At 42.6% G+C, this 14,414-nt stretch overlaps 1 protein-coding gene across 4 annotated transcripts in view; it reads left to right on the forward strand.

Annotated features, from left to right (window-relative positions):
* The window catches only part of MAPRE2 (microtubule associated protein RP/EB family member 2), a 105,335-nt gene that overhangs the window by 87,216 nt on the left and 3,705 nt on the right, over positions 1-14,414 (forward strand). For all 4 annotated transcript variants that reach the window (XM_074576979.1, XM_074576978.1, XM_074576980.1 and 1 more), the window contains 2 exons: positions 5,056-5,195; positions 9,619-9,777. In XM_074576979.1, the coding sequence (XP_074433080.1) occupies positions 5,056-5,195; positions 9,619-9,777 (299 nt within the window). The remainder of the gene's footprint in view (positions 1-5,055; positions 5,196-9,618; positions 9,778-14,414) is intronic.

The following is a 14,414-nucleotide window of genomic DNA, read 5'->3' on the forward strand; positions in this document are numbered from 1 at the left end:
GATGTTCTCACAGAACAGTGGAGATGGGAAGGAACCTCTGAGATTGTCCAGTCCCACCCCTCTGCTCCACGCAGGATCCCCTAGAGCTGGTTGCCCAGGACCACATCCAGTCAGGTTTTGTGTATCTCCAAGGACGGATATGCTGCAATCTCTCTGGGCAACTTGTTCCAATATTTGATCACCCTCACAGTGAAGAAGGTTTTCCTTATGCTTAAATGGAAGTTCTTGTATTTCAATTTGTGCCCATTGCCTCTTGTCCTTTGGGTACCAATGAAAAGAGCCTGTCTCGGTCATCTTTGCACACCCTTTGGGCATGGATAAGATCCCCCTGAAGCTTCTCTTCTCCAGGCTGAACAGTCCCATCTCTCTTGTCCTTTCTTCATATGTGAGGTGCTCCAGTCCCTCAGTCATCTTCATGGCCCTTTGTTGGACTCTTTCCAGTATGCCCATGTCTCTTGTACTGGGGAGCCCCGAACTGGGGCCAGCATTCCAGATGTGCTTCACTAGTGCTGAGAAGAGGAAGAGGAGGATCACCTCCGTTGACCTGTTGGCAATGCTTTGCCCAATGCAACCCAGGAGGCTACTGGCCGTCCTTGCTTGCAAGGGTGCATTGCTGGCTCATACTCAACTTGGTGTCCACCAGGACTCCCAAGTCCTTTTGTACCACACTGCTTTCCAGACCGTTGGCCACTAGCACATACTGGGTCATGGGGCTGTTCCTCTCCAGGTGCAGGGCTCTGCACTGCTTTTTGGAATTGACAGTAAGCTTGAAAAGGAGTTGGTAATGGGTAACACTTATGTCACAGTTTACAATGCTGTTTTCTCAGTGGTCAGTAAAAAGAGCTGGTTATCAGATATTTTGTATGTAAAATATTTGTATAAATTTTTTGTGCTTTCTCAGAATGTGTGAATGGGTTATATATAAATATTTTCATAGAAGATATGACGTTGGACATAATTTAAACTTCTTGGATTATACAGTCCCTCTGCGCAATGCACTTGCACTAATTGACTGCAAAGCCATTGTGGTGCTCAACAACAAAGTCGTTAAGTCTACCAAGATCTTTCATCTCCACTTAGGTATCTGGCCATCTCAAGTACTTTGCACTACTCCACCAACCAACATCCTTTCATTCTTTTATGAAATTAAGCTTCTGTTAGAAATGAGAGGTTTACCTCTGAGCTTATTCTAAAACTGATGTTTCAGAATAGATGTGCAGTAAAGCTTTTTTTTTTTTTTTCCTCCAGGAAATTTTAAATTAGAAATCCCTAGGCATTCTCTGTTGCAATTAAGTTCTATCCAGCTGTCGCTGATACCGTCTGAAATGCTCAGGTTATTTAGCTGGTTTTTATCTGTGTCACTGAAATTGGAATATCGTGTTCATTTAAGAGCTGATCCTGAGCAGCGGAGCAAAAGTCGATTTCTTTTGATTTGTCTGGACCTTAGTAACACTTTGCTGTAGAAATTCAAAAGGCTTTGTTGGTTTCAAAGGAGGGCAGAATATAATGCAGTGTATCGGTGCTATCCCCAGCCCTCTCTGTCTGCAGACGGCGATGTGTCTTGCTCAGCTGCAAATTAGAGAGAATACCTGGGGATTAAATGTTTGTGCCAGCTCTGCCCTTAACTTTCTCTGCAGGTTAAAAAGGTGTGCGCTTAATGATTTGGCTTTCTGTGATCAGTAACCTGATCTACGAAGAACCAGTTTGCTTCGCAGGGCTGTTGAGCATGAAAAGGAGCAATATGCCGTGGCTGCACAACTCAACGTGCCTTGCTTAGGTCTTGCACCATGACCCCGCCATGAGAAATGGTGAAGAGCTGATAAGCCAGGGGATGCTGCCCTAGAAAAGCAGAGCAGCTTCTCCTGTGCTCGTGTGCGGGTGCGTGCTGCCTAGAGAAAGTCCAGTGCTGCCTTCAGGTAGAAGAAGGGTAGTTGGTAGAGGATGGGGAGCTTCATCGACCAGCCAAGGTTTCACGTCTGAAGGTCCATAGCTGGTTTTATAGTGTTTAATTTTCAGTTGATATCCTGAACTGCGTCTTGCAGGTGTACAATACAAGAAGAAATAAACATTGATACCTTGGTTTAGTATACATCCATCTTATTTTAAATTTTGTATGGGTAACTTTTGCAGTTGCATGTGATACAAGCATTCATTAAATAACTTCAGGCCCAACTAGAATGCTAGAGGCAAAGCGATTATTTCATGTATGTTTATCTTGGATATTTTGACACTGGTTTTCTTCTATTTATCTGCTAAAGCAAATGAAAACTGTTTTCCTGGCTTTGAGAGCACCTTGATAATTCTCCTCTTAAGCAGATGACTTTTAGTCAAAATGTGGACTGAACCTGGAAAATGTGTAATGAGGGCAGCGTGTTAAAGTTAATGAAAACATGTAAGGAAGGCAGGGTGATAAAGTTTATTAAATCATTTAAAAAAAGAAATAGCAGCAAAAGATATTGGCATTTTTAATGTTTTCCCACAAATGATTTATTCTTTGCCAATCTAAGTATGATGTGAAACAAGGTTCAATTTTAGGCATGTACACAACATTGAATTTTCTCAACTTTAGCGAGTCTGTATACTGTATCTGAAACCTGCTAGAAGTGAGTTTCTGTACTTACAAGGATTTAGACATGGAAGTTATGGGACTGGACTCACCAATTTCTAAAAAAAAAATAAATCTTATTTTTTATCTGTCTCATTTTAAGGAGCATAGAACAGGAGAAAGGACATCTTGCACAGAAATGTTTACACAAGTCAACTGAATTATCAAGTTGTTTGTTTATGTTCTGTTGGCATTAGGTGACCCAGTTAATACAGAGTTATCCTTAGAGGCAGGAAGGGACGCTGGTTACAGAGGGAGGCCTGTGTCTGATCAAAAAAGCCTAAGCTAGCTTGATTAAATAACTCGTTACCGCTGTCCTTTCCCGTTGCTTTTCAGCTCCTACAAGGGACCGCTATACCCTGTTCTAGGTCAGTGAGACTGTTTGTGGTCCACGGTTTGGTCATACGGGCAGCCTCACAAGTTGTCCTTCTACCCCTACTGCCTTTCCCTGCCTCCTTGCGATTTCTTCCTAGTAAGGCCTTTGTAAAACATTGGTTTTACAATTAATTGCTTTATTAAAGTGTTGTCTGACACTGGGGATACATTGTGGAAATGACAACGTAGAACAACTTGTAGCGTGCCATAAATGAAATAATCTTATGGGAGGAGCCGCTGGGGAGGTGTGGGGTGGAAGGTGGCTGCTGAGAAAGCTGGGGCAAATCCCTCTGGAATTGGTGAACCGATAGCTCAGAGCTCAGCTGGGAGGTGGGTGCTTGCTGGATTCGGGCTTTTTCCTGCTGTCTGTGTGTCCCAGGCTTCAGAGCCAACAGTATTTGATGGTGGAGGGTGGCCATGGAGCCAATCCACATGTCCAGACAACTGGTTTTTGCTCTTTGTGAGAAACAGTGATAAACACGGGTGCTGCAGAGCAGGGCTTCTGATTCACATGCCTACTTAATAAATCAAACAAAACAGGTCGGAGAGTGGGCTGGGTTTCTGTTCTGTCATCTTAACCCAAGCGTTTTTGTACCAGATGTATGTATGTTCACTGCATCTGAAGTGTATTCCTAGTCGGTGGGAATAAGGAGAAGGCTGCGAGTCAGAGTCCAGCGCTGGTGGGAGCCGAGGAAAGGTGGACTGCCCTGAGCTGCGTACTTGTCTACTGGGGCTGAGCAACTAAATCAAACGGCCAGCAATGAGGAGAGGAGAGCTGGAGAGGCAGAACAAGGTGCGAGGAGCTGGCTGTGAGGCTTGTGTGAAGGCGCTGCAAACCCTTTCACACAAATGTTCCTCTGCTCAGGCATTTCCCCCTGTGCTCAGCGCTGGTGAGGCCTCACCTCGAGCACTGTCTCCAAAGTTTTGGGCCCCTTGCTACAGGAAAGACATTTTGAGATTCTGGAGCGAGTCCAGAGAAGGGCAACGAGGCTGGTGAGGGATCTGGACAACAAACCTTATGAGGAGCGGCTGAGGGAGCTGGGGTTGTTTAGCCTGGAGAAAAGGAGGCTGAGGGGAGACCTTATCGCGCTCTACAACCACCTCTCTACCTACCTTGTAGTGACGTGGGGGTCGGTCTCTTCTCCCAAGTAATGAGCGACAGGACAAGAGGAAACGGCCTCAAGCTGTGCCAGGGGAGGTTTAGCCTGGATATCAGGAAAAAAATTTTTACGCTGAAAGGGTTATTGAGCATTGGAACAGGCTGCCTGGGGAAGTGGTGGAACTGTCATCCCTGAAGGTATTTAAAAGATGGGTAGACGTAGTGCTTAGGAATATGATTTAGTGATGTCAGAGTTAGGTTGATGGTTGGACTTGATGATCTGAAGGGTCCCTTCCAACCCAGGCAATTCTATGATTTGTGTGCCACAGACATGGTGAAAGAGGACCTGTGCACGCTTCCTAGTTGCCATTTTTGCTGGTGAAGATGTTGCTTCTTATTCTGGCAGATTTGCAGTGCAAGTAATTAGAAACAAATAGCAAAACTGAAGCAGATCAAAACTCATCTCTTGGTCACTATGGCAACTGTGAGTTCACTGATGGATTTAATTCTGTGTGCACTGTCTGAATTTCAATGCCCTCGTCGCAGGGATGGTTTGCATTTGAAAATGAGAAAAGCACAGTTTAGCTGAGTTGTTCAAGTCTGTCTTTCTCCAGGGACATTGAAGATAGATCTGTATGCTAAATATTGGGCTGGAGGAATGGTCTGTGAACGGCATATTTTTTAAAGCTGAAAGCTGCTGATAGCTAAGGGAACTTTATATTCTTAGTTTTATGTTTATTTTTTTTTAGTTCCAGAGTTACTTCATTCTCAGTAGCAAACTCAAAGTACAACTGCTAGGAAATGTTTTTTTTCTTTTCCTAAGGTATAGCAGGACTGGAACTTCTTCCACTGTCATTTTGAAGTAACAGAGAGAATGTCTGTCTGGAAAACGAATACTTTTGTATTAATAGGTTAATAGGAATGTATTTACCATGGGGACAAATCTCGATTATTATTTATTTATTGTACTTTTCAGGTGCTGCTAAATCCAGTCCAGCTTCTAAACCAGGATCAACACCTTCTCGCCCATCTTCAGCAAAAAAAGCTGCACCAAGCAGCTCAGCATCCAAATCAGATAAAGATTTGGAAACTCAAGTCATACAGCTCAGCGAACAGGTAAATTTGCTTTAGGCATAAGTTAGATGCATTCATTGTCACAGGCAGTCATGAAATCTAATATTGCCCTCTGTTGAATGATGCTCTCCAGAAATATGAAGGGACAAAAGATTGAAATAGGTCAGCTGGGAAGAAAAAAAGTGATTTATTCTTCAAAATAACACCTGACAGAGATGACTGGTGTTTACCAGTATTTTTAAAAGGTTATTTCAGGAATGGTAGGTAGGTCTCACTGAGGTATGATAATTTTGATAGATTTTGATATATATCTTTTATTTCACTTGGATAGGAAAAATCCCAATAGTGTCTTTGCTCATGCGTATTACAAATTTGAAATAAATCATTTTAATGTGTCATTGTGAAGAAAACAAACCTGTTTGTAATACCAAGGTGTTAGAGATTTGCAGCTGAATCGAGACTAGCGGATGAATTGAGACTAGCTCATTGCACTCTGGTTTCTGGAAGGAAGGCATTAAGAAGGTAATATGCCTTTTTCGTTTAAAAATGTGATCTGCCTTTGTGAGAATACTCAGTTATAAATAACGTTCTGCAATATAAGTAATAAAGCTTCATAATTTCTTTAATGTTAGAATGTAAGGGCTTAATTTTCATTTATGCTATGGAGCTTTACATCAGACTGTCATTCCTGGACATGCAAGAACGTCTGCAGTGGACATGAATGAATACCCGCATCTGGCCCACAACTGCTGTCAAAATGAGGCCTGATCCCTGTATTTGTCCTGGGTGAGGGAAAATGGAAAGGAAAATTCTCATATTTTACGGTCTGAGCTGCCTGGCAGCTGCATTCAGGAAGAAGTCATTACTCTGGATCAAGTATAATTTTCCATAATTTAGGGCATTTTGGTTTCAGACCTTCATTGACCTGAACAACAAAGATTTCAGTTTGTTGGGGCATTGTTTGCAAATTCTTGATTACTGTTATGCACTTAAAGGTAGCGGATGGATAGCAACATCCCAAACATACTGCAGGCTCAGGGTATAATTCTGAGCAGTAGAGAGCACGACAGGGTCCACCAGCCTTCCAAAAGGGCTTTTGATTGTTGCTGTAACAGAAAAGTTTTTAAATGTTGCACGAGGAATGGATGTATGTATTTTTCATGGATTTATTTTTTTTTTAAACAATATAAGAGTGGAGTTCAAACATCAGCTTAATGCAACTTAAACCATGATGTTTGTATTCAGAAGTCAGACTGTGTTTGCTTCAGCAGGGAGAGTTGGTTGGGATCTGAGCAACATAAAAATACTTGATCTTTACTAAAATAGGCAGTCACTATCGCATCCACTGCTAATGTATTCCTAGCACATTCCATGTGTGAAAACCTTAAGCTTTAAATACAAATAACCCTGAGGGAAAACTGACGATTTCCCCCATCACCAAAGAGGAGTAGAAATTTTGAGGATTTGGAAAGTTGGTGTTTTAATAGCTAGTTTTTAAGAGACCTCTTCTTGCTAGAATGGTCTGGAAGGTTGTGGGGGTTTTTTAATGCTGGCAGTGCTTGGTATTTCACTTCCCACTAATGGTTACTTGTCCACGCTGGGCATATAAAGCGAGCCAAAAAAGCTATGCTGCAAGCAGCTCTGAGCCAGGTTTTTCTGACCCCCAGTCTGAACATGCTGGAAGAGAAAAATTGCCCATCTTTTACCACTCTGCAGCAAACGGGGAGATGAGGGCAGCAGCCACTTTTACCTCTTTGCTCTCTTGATTATGAGTAAGAAAAGTTGAATGGTGTCACTGGATATCAAATTCCTATGTGTCTGTAACAGATTATTTTTTTTCCCCAGCCCTTTCATGGATGGCAGTTAAGGGAGATTGAAACATGTGAACGTCCATGCAATTTGTAGTGGAAAAATTAAAGTAGCGGGACCGTCCATATGCTATATTTTACCACAGCATTGCTTAATGAGCTATTTGCAATAATCACAAGCCGTCTGTAACATTTGCTATTTTAATGGATCCCAACAATCTTAAAGTTTCTCTTAAAATGGTTTTAGCTATTGCCTTGGTCTGTGCTAGCAAATTGAACGCTTCCAAGGAATGTCACTGATCACTGGAACTTGATTACCCGTAGCATTAAAATGCTAGAGTGGTCCCCGCTGTGGTTTTGGTCTGTGCCAACTAGCACTCCCAAAGAGTTTCTGAGTGCAGTTAAGGAGACAACACAGACCAGGGACCATTAGATATGGAGAATGGTCCCAGGAGCCATTAACTGCGTGCTAGTATACACATAGTTTCTGAAAACAGCACCATCTTGGCTGCTTGTCTACAGCACGCGCTTAAATCTTCAGCCTGGTTCTGCAGTCCTGTGAGTTTTCATACTACCAATAAGTGCCACCAGAGGAAAGACCAAGTAGTAAGAACTGTCGCCTTTCAACCCGCTAACGGTATTGCAGAGATGTTCTTCTGGTCCAGGAAAAAGTAGCATGTGTATGTGCTAATTATCTGAAGAAAAACAAATTAATGTGTCACAGACAAGTAGCTGATGTGCAACTGAAGAAAAGCATATCTGGTTTGCTTATAACAGTGTTTACCGTATACTGTAGCTAATTAACCGTGTGCATATATGCACAGTTTAATGATTCTTTTCTTAAAAAGGAATGAATGTATAGAATGAAAATGGGAGAATGCCTTCTTGGTAAACAGGTCAGAAGGGGAGACAGTCTGAGCTATTAGCTGCCAATGTTTCCGCTGAAGTTTGTTGTTTTCCCAAGCTCTACCAAACACAGAGCAAGAGATCTGGAAGCAGTTACGTTCTCGTTCTGTCTGGATGCAGGTATTCCTCTTGGAATGCGCTGCTGCAGATCCAGGAGATACGCCTTAAATGTAAGGTCTTCATCTTCAGACCAAAATATTGTAAACTCCTGTTCCATTTTTCTGTTCCTGCTTTCATGAATAAATAGTTAATTTTAAGGTGACTGGTCATTGTATCAATCATAGACTCAAACTGTCGAGGGAAGACCTGGGTGTTAAACTCAGCTGCTGGTCAGAAACAGGTTAGTATGGGAATGAGATGCTCTGAGATCCGGCACTGGTAACAGGGCAGTTCTGCTGTCTGACACCTCTGAGAGTGCAATCAAAGGTCAGAAAAAGGCTTTACTAGCTCAGCAGCTATGGAAAAAATGAACTGATAGGATTTAGTAGGCTGTCAAAGCATTGTTTGAACTCTGCTGGTATTTTTTACTAGTGGAAGGAATAAATTAGCTTGTCGTAGAACTGGCAACACAGAACTTTATTAAATTGTATCAGTTCACTGAAATGTAGCCTGCGATTTAATTTATTTAGCATATTTTACTTGCAAAATAATTTGTATAACTGCAGGCCTTAAAACGTGAATGCTAATTTGGCTGTAATTTGCACGTGGTTGGGGGCAGTGTATTTACTGTAACAGCTTCATCTGTGATTATTTCTGTTGGTTGTTACACTGCTGTCTTCCAAATTTGAGAGCCACTTGCATGTTATCCTGATCGCGTATACCCCGTTGGACAGTAGTTTATCTGTTATGCTCCCACAAAATTGGTCTTTTTTAAATATGTATGCATGTGTTTATATATATCTATATGTATATGTATGTATAAAAATATATTGCAACATCTGTCATGATTTATATGAAGCCTAATCATTAACAGCTCCATTGCCCATAAATGATTTGCAGCAGTCTCGGTGGTGAAATTGAGACTGACGGTGTAGCTTGAAGACTCTTGTGAACAAGGCTGCAAAGAGAAAGATACTTGGCATCTGGGAGAATTTGTTGACAGCAGCAGCGCATCAATCGGAGCAGAAAGGCCATGGGGCAGCCGGTTGCAGCACCAAGGTGCCAAAAGGCAGGTCCCTAACAGTACGGCAAGCAGGGAGGCAGAAAAGAGAAGAGGTGAAAAAACGACACAGCAGCACTCAGATCTGCAACTGGAGGAACTTTTAATTTCCTAACTGGACCATTTCCCTTTGTGAGCTTTTCTGCTAGAGCTATGTGTTTTTAGGCAAGGAGATACTGTAGGTTTCCCGAGAACTGCACATTAATCTAGGCAAAACAATACAAGTACTGAGCTCAAAGTTTTATTAATTACCATTACATGACACTTCTGGCAGCTTTGTTAGAAGCCAAGTCCTCATTTGCCCCAATTCCTGAACCTTTTCTTTGGGGTTTGATATAAAAGAACCCTGAAAAAATTGACCTTTAAGGATCAAGGTTAAGACGTATCCAAGAGGCGTAATGGGGGAGCCTGATTTCATGCTGTCTATTGTGTGAGGTTCAATCTAGCACTTCAAAAGAAAAAGGGGCTTCATTTTAAGCTATAAAATGTAATATGAATACTTCAGACGGTTTCACGTGCTGTATCTCGGACTGAGTTGTTTTTTCTGTAGTGCACCTCAGAACTGATGCATCACATCTTGGTTTCTATGCAGGTACATTCGTTAAAACTTGCACTTGAAGGCGTGGAGAAGGAAAGGGATTTCTACTTTGGCAAATTAAGGGAGATTGAACTTCTCTGCCAAGAACACGGGGGAGAGAATAATGACCTTGTCAATCGGCTAATGGAAGTCCTTTATGCTTCAGACGAACATGTAAGTTGAAGCTTAATGTCTTTTATTTAGACAAAACAGCTTAATTTTGTAAAAATTTATTGGCACAGTATTGGGTCATGTCCTATATTTAGGTCAGCAGAACTTGTAGTGGCTAGGATTTCCGTGCCTCCTTCCCCAAAAAGGGAGATTGCATTTGCAAGCAACAGACTTTTCAGCTTGGGGAAGGGATTCAGGAGACCATGTGCTTTTCACTGCTTCGATGTAGCTTTTGTACTCCAAATTTGCTGAAGTTTATCTGAAAGGGAAGTGTGTGTGTGTGTGTGTGTGTGTTACAATTTCAAATTGATTTCATATGGTTCTGGGCCTTAGTTTTGTGTTTTCCTCTTCTGCCTTTCTGCATAAAGTCTTTTACTCATGTTCTTTAACATGTTGAAAATCACAGAAATTCTGACAGAGGTGCTGTTCAATGTCTACAGCTGTGAACGTTCTCTAGCCCATGTGGCAGTGTTGTAATGTGTACAGTGCAGGTTGCCAAATACATAATTATATCTGCAGAGATAATGCTCTTTAACATCTTTTTAATGCTGTTGCTATAGGCAAAATTCTTCCTCGTGCAAACCCAATAATCCTCTACTACCAAAATTTCAGAAATGTGTTGTCTGCAAGCTTAAGCAAGAATCTCATTGCATCTTAGACTTAGCGCGCTGTAGACACGGAACAAAGCAAGAAGCTGCAAAGGGTGCTCGTTAAATTCCTCGGGTACAATCGGGGATAATGATTCAGTGGAGATTTAGCTGAACTACTCCCATTCATGTTAACTAAATCCCTGTATGTGCTGTACTGACAGTTGACCCTTCAGTCTCCAGCGGATGATGGCTTTGGCTCCGGAGTGTATAAGCATCAACTTAATCTCTCAGCAGCGCTGCGGTAGCCTAGGCTGTTTTATATCTATTCCCAGAAAGCTGTTGCGGCAGCAGTCAGCTGACTTAAAATTTTATATCAAAAGGAGTGCCGAAGCAACTACTAACTCGCATGCTTTTCTAAAAAAGACTAACAGAGCATAAATGAAAGTTGGGTGCAAGAGGGAGAGGAGCTTGCTGCTGACAGGGGCCACTGCTCAGATGAGAAGTGACAGGGGAAAGAGGATTTGATCAACTGTGCAGCGTGAGTGCTAGAGAGGGAAAGGACGAGGAAACCATTATTTTCACAGGAATAAACAATAAGACAAATTTGCCAGGCACGTGATAACAGGCTAAAAGAATTACATACACACGGTGGTTGGAGAAAACGTCCTCTGGATTCAAAAACAGTGATTTTATTTATAAGGCAAAGCCAGAAAAAGCCCTCCTCTTCCCATACCCCTACCACATCTGTCTTGTCTGTTGGCTTAAACACCAAGTGATTCCCCGCCAAGGAATGCATTTGTTGCTTTTCTTCATGCAGTTTTCCTTACTGGCAAGAACACATTACAAAATGTTCTACTTCAGTCCACATCCCAGTGTTTTATCTGCTTCCTCTCTCCGAGCCTTTCTCTGTTGAAAGCATCACCCGTGTCTGTGCGTGAACTACACACACACGACGACCGTGCCTTTATCTCAAATGTGTTTGCAGTTGGAGGCCGGGTATGTCACTTCAGCAGGAGAGCGCTGCTCCCCCAGAGAAGAATACAGAGGCCATTCCCCACACAGTTTTTTTTGTACCTTTTAGTGGGAGACTTGATCTTCTCAGCTTCTGGGGTGCATTTGCTCCTCATCTTAGCAGATGAACTGTAATTTGCGGAGGAGAGACCCCAAGGCGTTAGCACTAAACCAAAGACTGTGGTCCCCTTGACGATGCAGATCCTGCCTGCTTTTTGTTTTCGGACTTTGCTGTCTCACTCCCCTGCTTTGCCCTTCAGTTCTGTTTTTTCTCTCTCTCTGAATTTTTCCCAAGTTAAATTCTATATCTTGCATCATTTTTCAGGTTAATCCCTCAGTAACAGCAGTTTGGCTTTCCCAATCCCCAGATGGGAAATAGCCCAAATTCCCAAACTACAAGCAGCTCCTAGTATCTTGCTAATGAGTTCATCGTAAATGCAGCTTAGACTTTTTTTTTTAATCTCTGTTTCAGAGCATCTCAAGTATACAGAGGCAAAGTGGAAAAAAAGGATTACATTAATTTTCAGGATTCATGACATTTATAAATGATACTGTGGCTATGGGGCTTTTCTCCAGGAAGGGGATGCGCAGTGATGCAGCTCACACATACTGCACAAGTGATCCCTCACCAAAGCCTTGTGCTTGAGTATCCTGACTTAAATTTGTTTTCAGTTCATACTTCCGGTAACTGTTTGTTAGAAATCTTGAGCTCTTACTTCCTAGCTGTAGTTTGACAGGCTTCTACTATATTTGACATGGCATAGAGACCATGTCCTATTTTTCATATCAACTGTTCTTATTCAGAAGGGACAAGTCTCCCTTTATATTTAATTTTCTCTTATGATTAATTTAATCCTCCTGAAAGACAAAATAAGAATAAAAATTCTGGACAGCATTTTAAGTGGTCACATCTCTCAGTAGCTCATAGGTCCCCCGTGAGCGTTGTAGGCTGTCAGGTGAATTCTGTGTACAATTACAAGTTGCTCATTTGTTATTCTACTTCTTTGTCAAAAACTTCAAAGTTGACAGAGAACGGTGTTAAAAAAGGATACATTTGGGTGGTGGTGAGAAGTGGCCCCTAGCACTCATGCTATGGCTTCTATAGACAGCATTGATACCTCGGATAGTATGTGAAGTATGTGGTCATATGGTCTTACAGTAGGAGAGCATCAGACTGATGAACCAGAAGAGGCCATGAGTCCAGATAGGAAACCTGGAGCCATGTAGGTCTCAGCATAAAGCAAAAATGTAGGAAAACTTTTGCTTTCCTACATAGGCTGTTTCTGGTTCACTTCATGCAGAAGTTGGGCGGATTGCTGCCGTTTCGTCTATCAGTTTCTCAGCTCAAGTTTCCAAAGCAATGGCTCAAATGCAGTTGGTTTTGTATCTTTCTGCTCTAGCAGCTACTACATCTGCTGCTGCTTTTGGGAAAAGGTACCCATGCCCTGGCCCAGCAGCTGGTTTTCATGAAGCCTAGCTCTTCAGTCTACAGGTACACCTGAAGAGTTTGAGGTAGATGGATTGAAGGGTCGAAAGAGAGCACCTCTTGTTTTGGGAGACATAGATGACCATGGTCGTGTGATCCAAGCCAGAAATAAATGCTCTAAATAGATCTTCCACTACTTTCCTTGTTAGGGGATGCTATTCAAGGAGATTCCACAGTCCCAAGGTAATTGGGCATAGTTACTCTTGTCTTTCCTGTTTCATGTATTTATACAAGCCTACATACTGAGAAGCACGTGTCCAAGTCTCAGAACAACTTCTGAGGTAGTCACATAAGATCTGCCGTTTCTGTCAAAAGTAAGCCTGGCAAGAGAGGAGCCACTGCTCTTCTTCAGAGCTGCAGAGTAGGTTCCCAGGCCGCTCCCTGTGGTTAGAGGCTTTTCCCTGTTATATGCATGAAAGGGTAGCATGTATGTGACCTATAAAATCTGCACGAGTGGGCTTTCTAATAGGCGTCTCTCATAAGCTCTGCATACATAGGGCCTATGGAACAGGTACATTCTGGAGCAGGTCACCTCAACACATAAGGAAGGTCAGGACAGCTGAGGTTAAGGGAACATGGCTCACAGCAGCTAAACAGGCTTCAGTTTTCTCACCCCGTAAGGCAGGGTCACGTTCTCGCAGCTCTCAGCTTCTCTCTGTGAAACTCCTGTTCTCCGCAAGTCTTGTGCCCTTGCAGCCCATCACAGAAGTTGCGATTTTTAGATACTACGCAAAAAGCTGTTTTGACGTGATGTACCTCCTGTATGTAATTAAGGGAATTGTTCCCCCCAGGGGCCATAAGGTGCTACACTGCAGTTGTCCTGACATGTGTGGCTGCTACCTGAAAATAGCACCTGAGTGATGGAAAGCTTGCTTTCGATGGCAATTTGGCTGTTTCTGTGTGTGGTAAAGAGCCGGATATTCCCATTTTATCAGCAGATGTTAGGAACCATATTCTCCTGTTCTTGCCCTCTAGTAGCGTGAATGTTTTATTGCCATAAGGGAATTTTCTTATGGCATAAGCTGCTCTGAACTATTCTGGGAAAACTCAAATTATGGCCTCCCTTTTCTATTAATTTTTGCCTGAAATTTGCTAAGTTGGCAGTATCAATTTGTAAAAGTTTGTCGTTGAAGTCGCTTGCTTCTAACACAAATTGCCGGGAGCCAGGCGAGTTCTGCAGAGGTCCCGCAGCAGCAATGCCGCGTTTTTTTAATGGCAGCTCAGTGTCTTGGAAAAGCGTTTTTCCTTCGGAGCTGCCTACAGCGGAGCGCTGCTAATGCAGGGCAGAGAGGAGATGTGGGGGATCTTTTCAGTGAACCGTGCTCCGGAACGACGGAAACCACTTGAGAGAAAAGCTGTAAATGCATCTGCGCTTCATGGGAATACAGAAGTAATGCCCTAAGAGTCAGCCAGCCTTTATGAGCTCTGATAACTCCAGGCCGACTCAAGATACCAGGTCTGTTGTCTCTGAATTGGAGATTGTTTAAAAGTGGTATCACTTGCAGTGAGGATCCAGCCTTCCTTTTGGTCAGGGATTCTTCTCACAAGGGCAA

This window comes from Larus michahellis, chromosome 2, assembly GCF_964199755.1.
Source record: "Larus michahellis chromosome 2, bLarMic1.1, whole genome shotgun sequence".
In the NCBI taxonomy this organism is placed as follows: Eukaryota; Metazoa; Chordata; class Aves; order Charadriiformes; family Laridae; genus Larus; species Larus michahellis.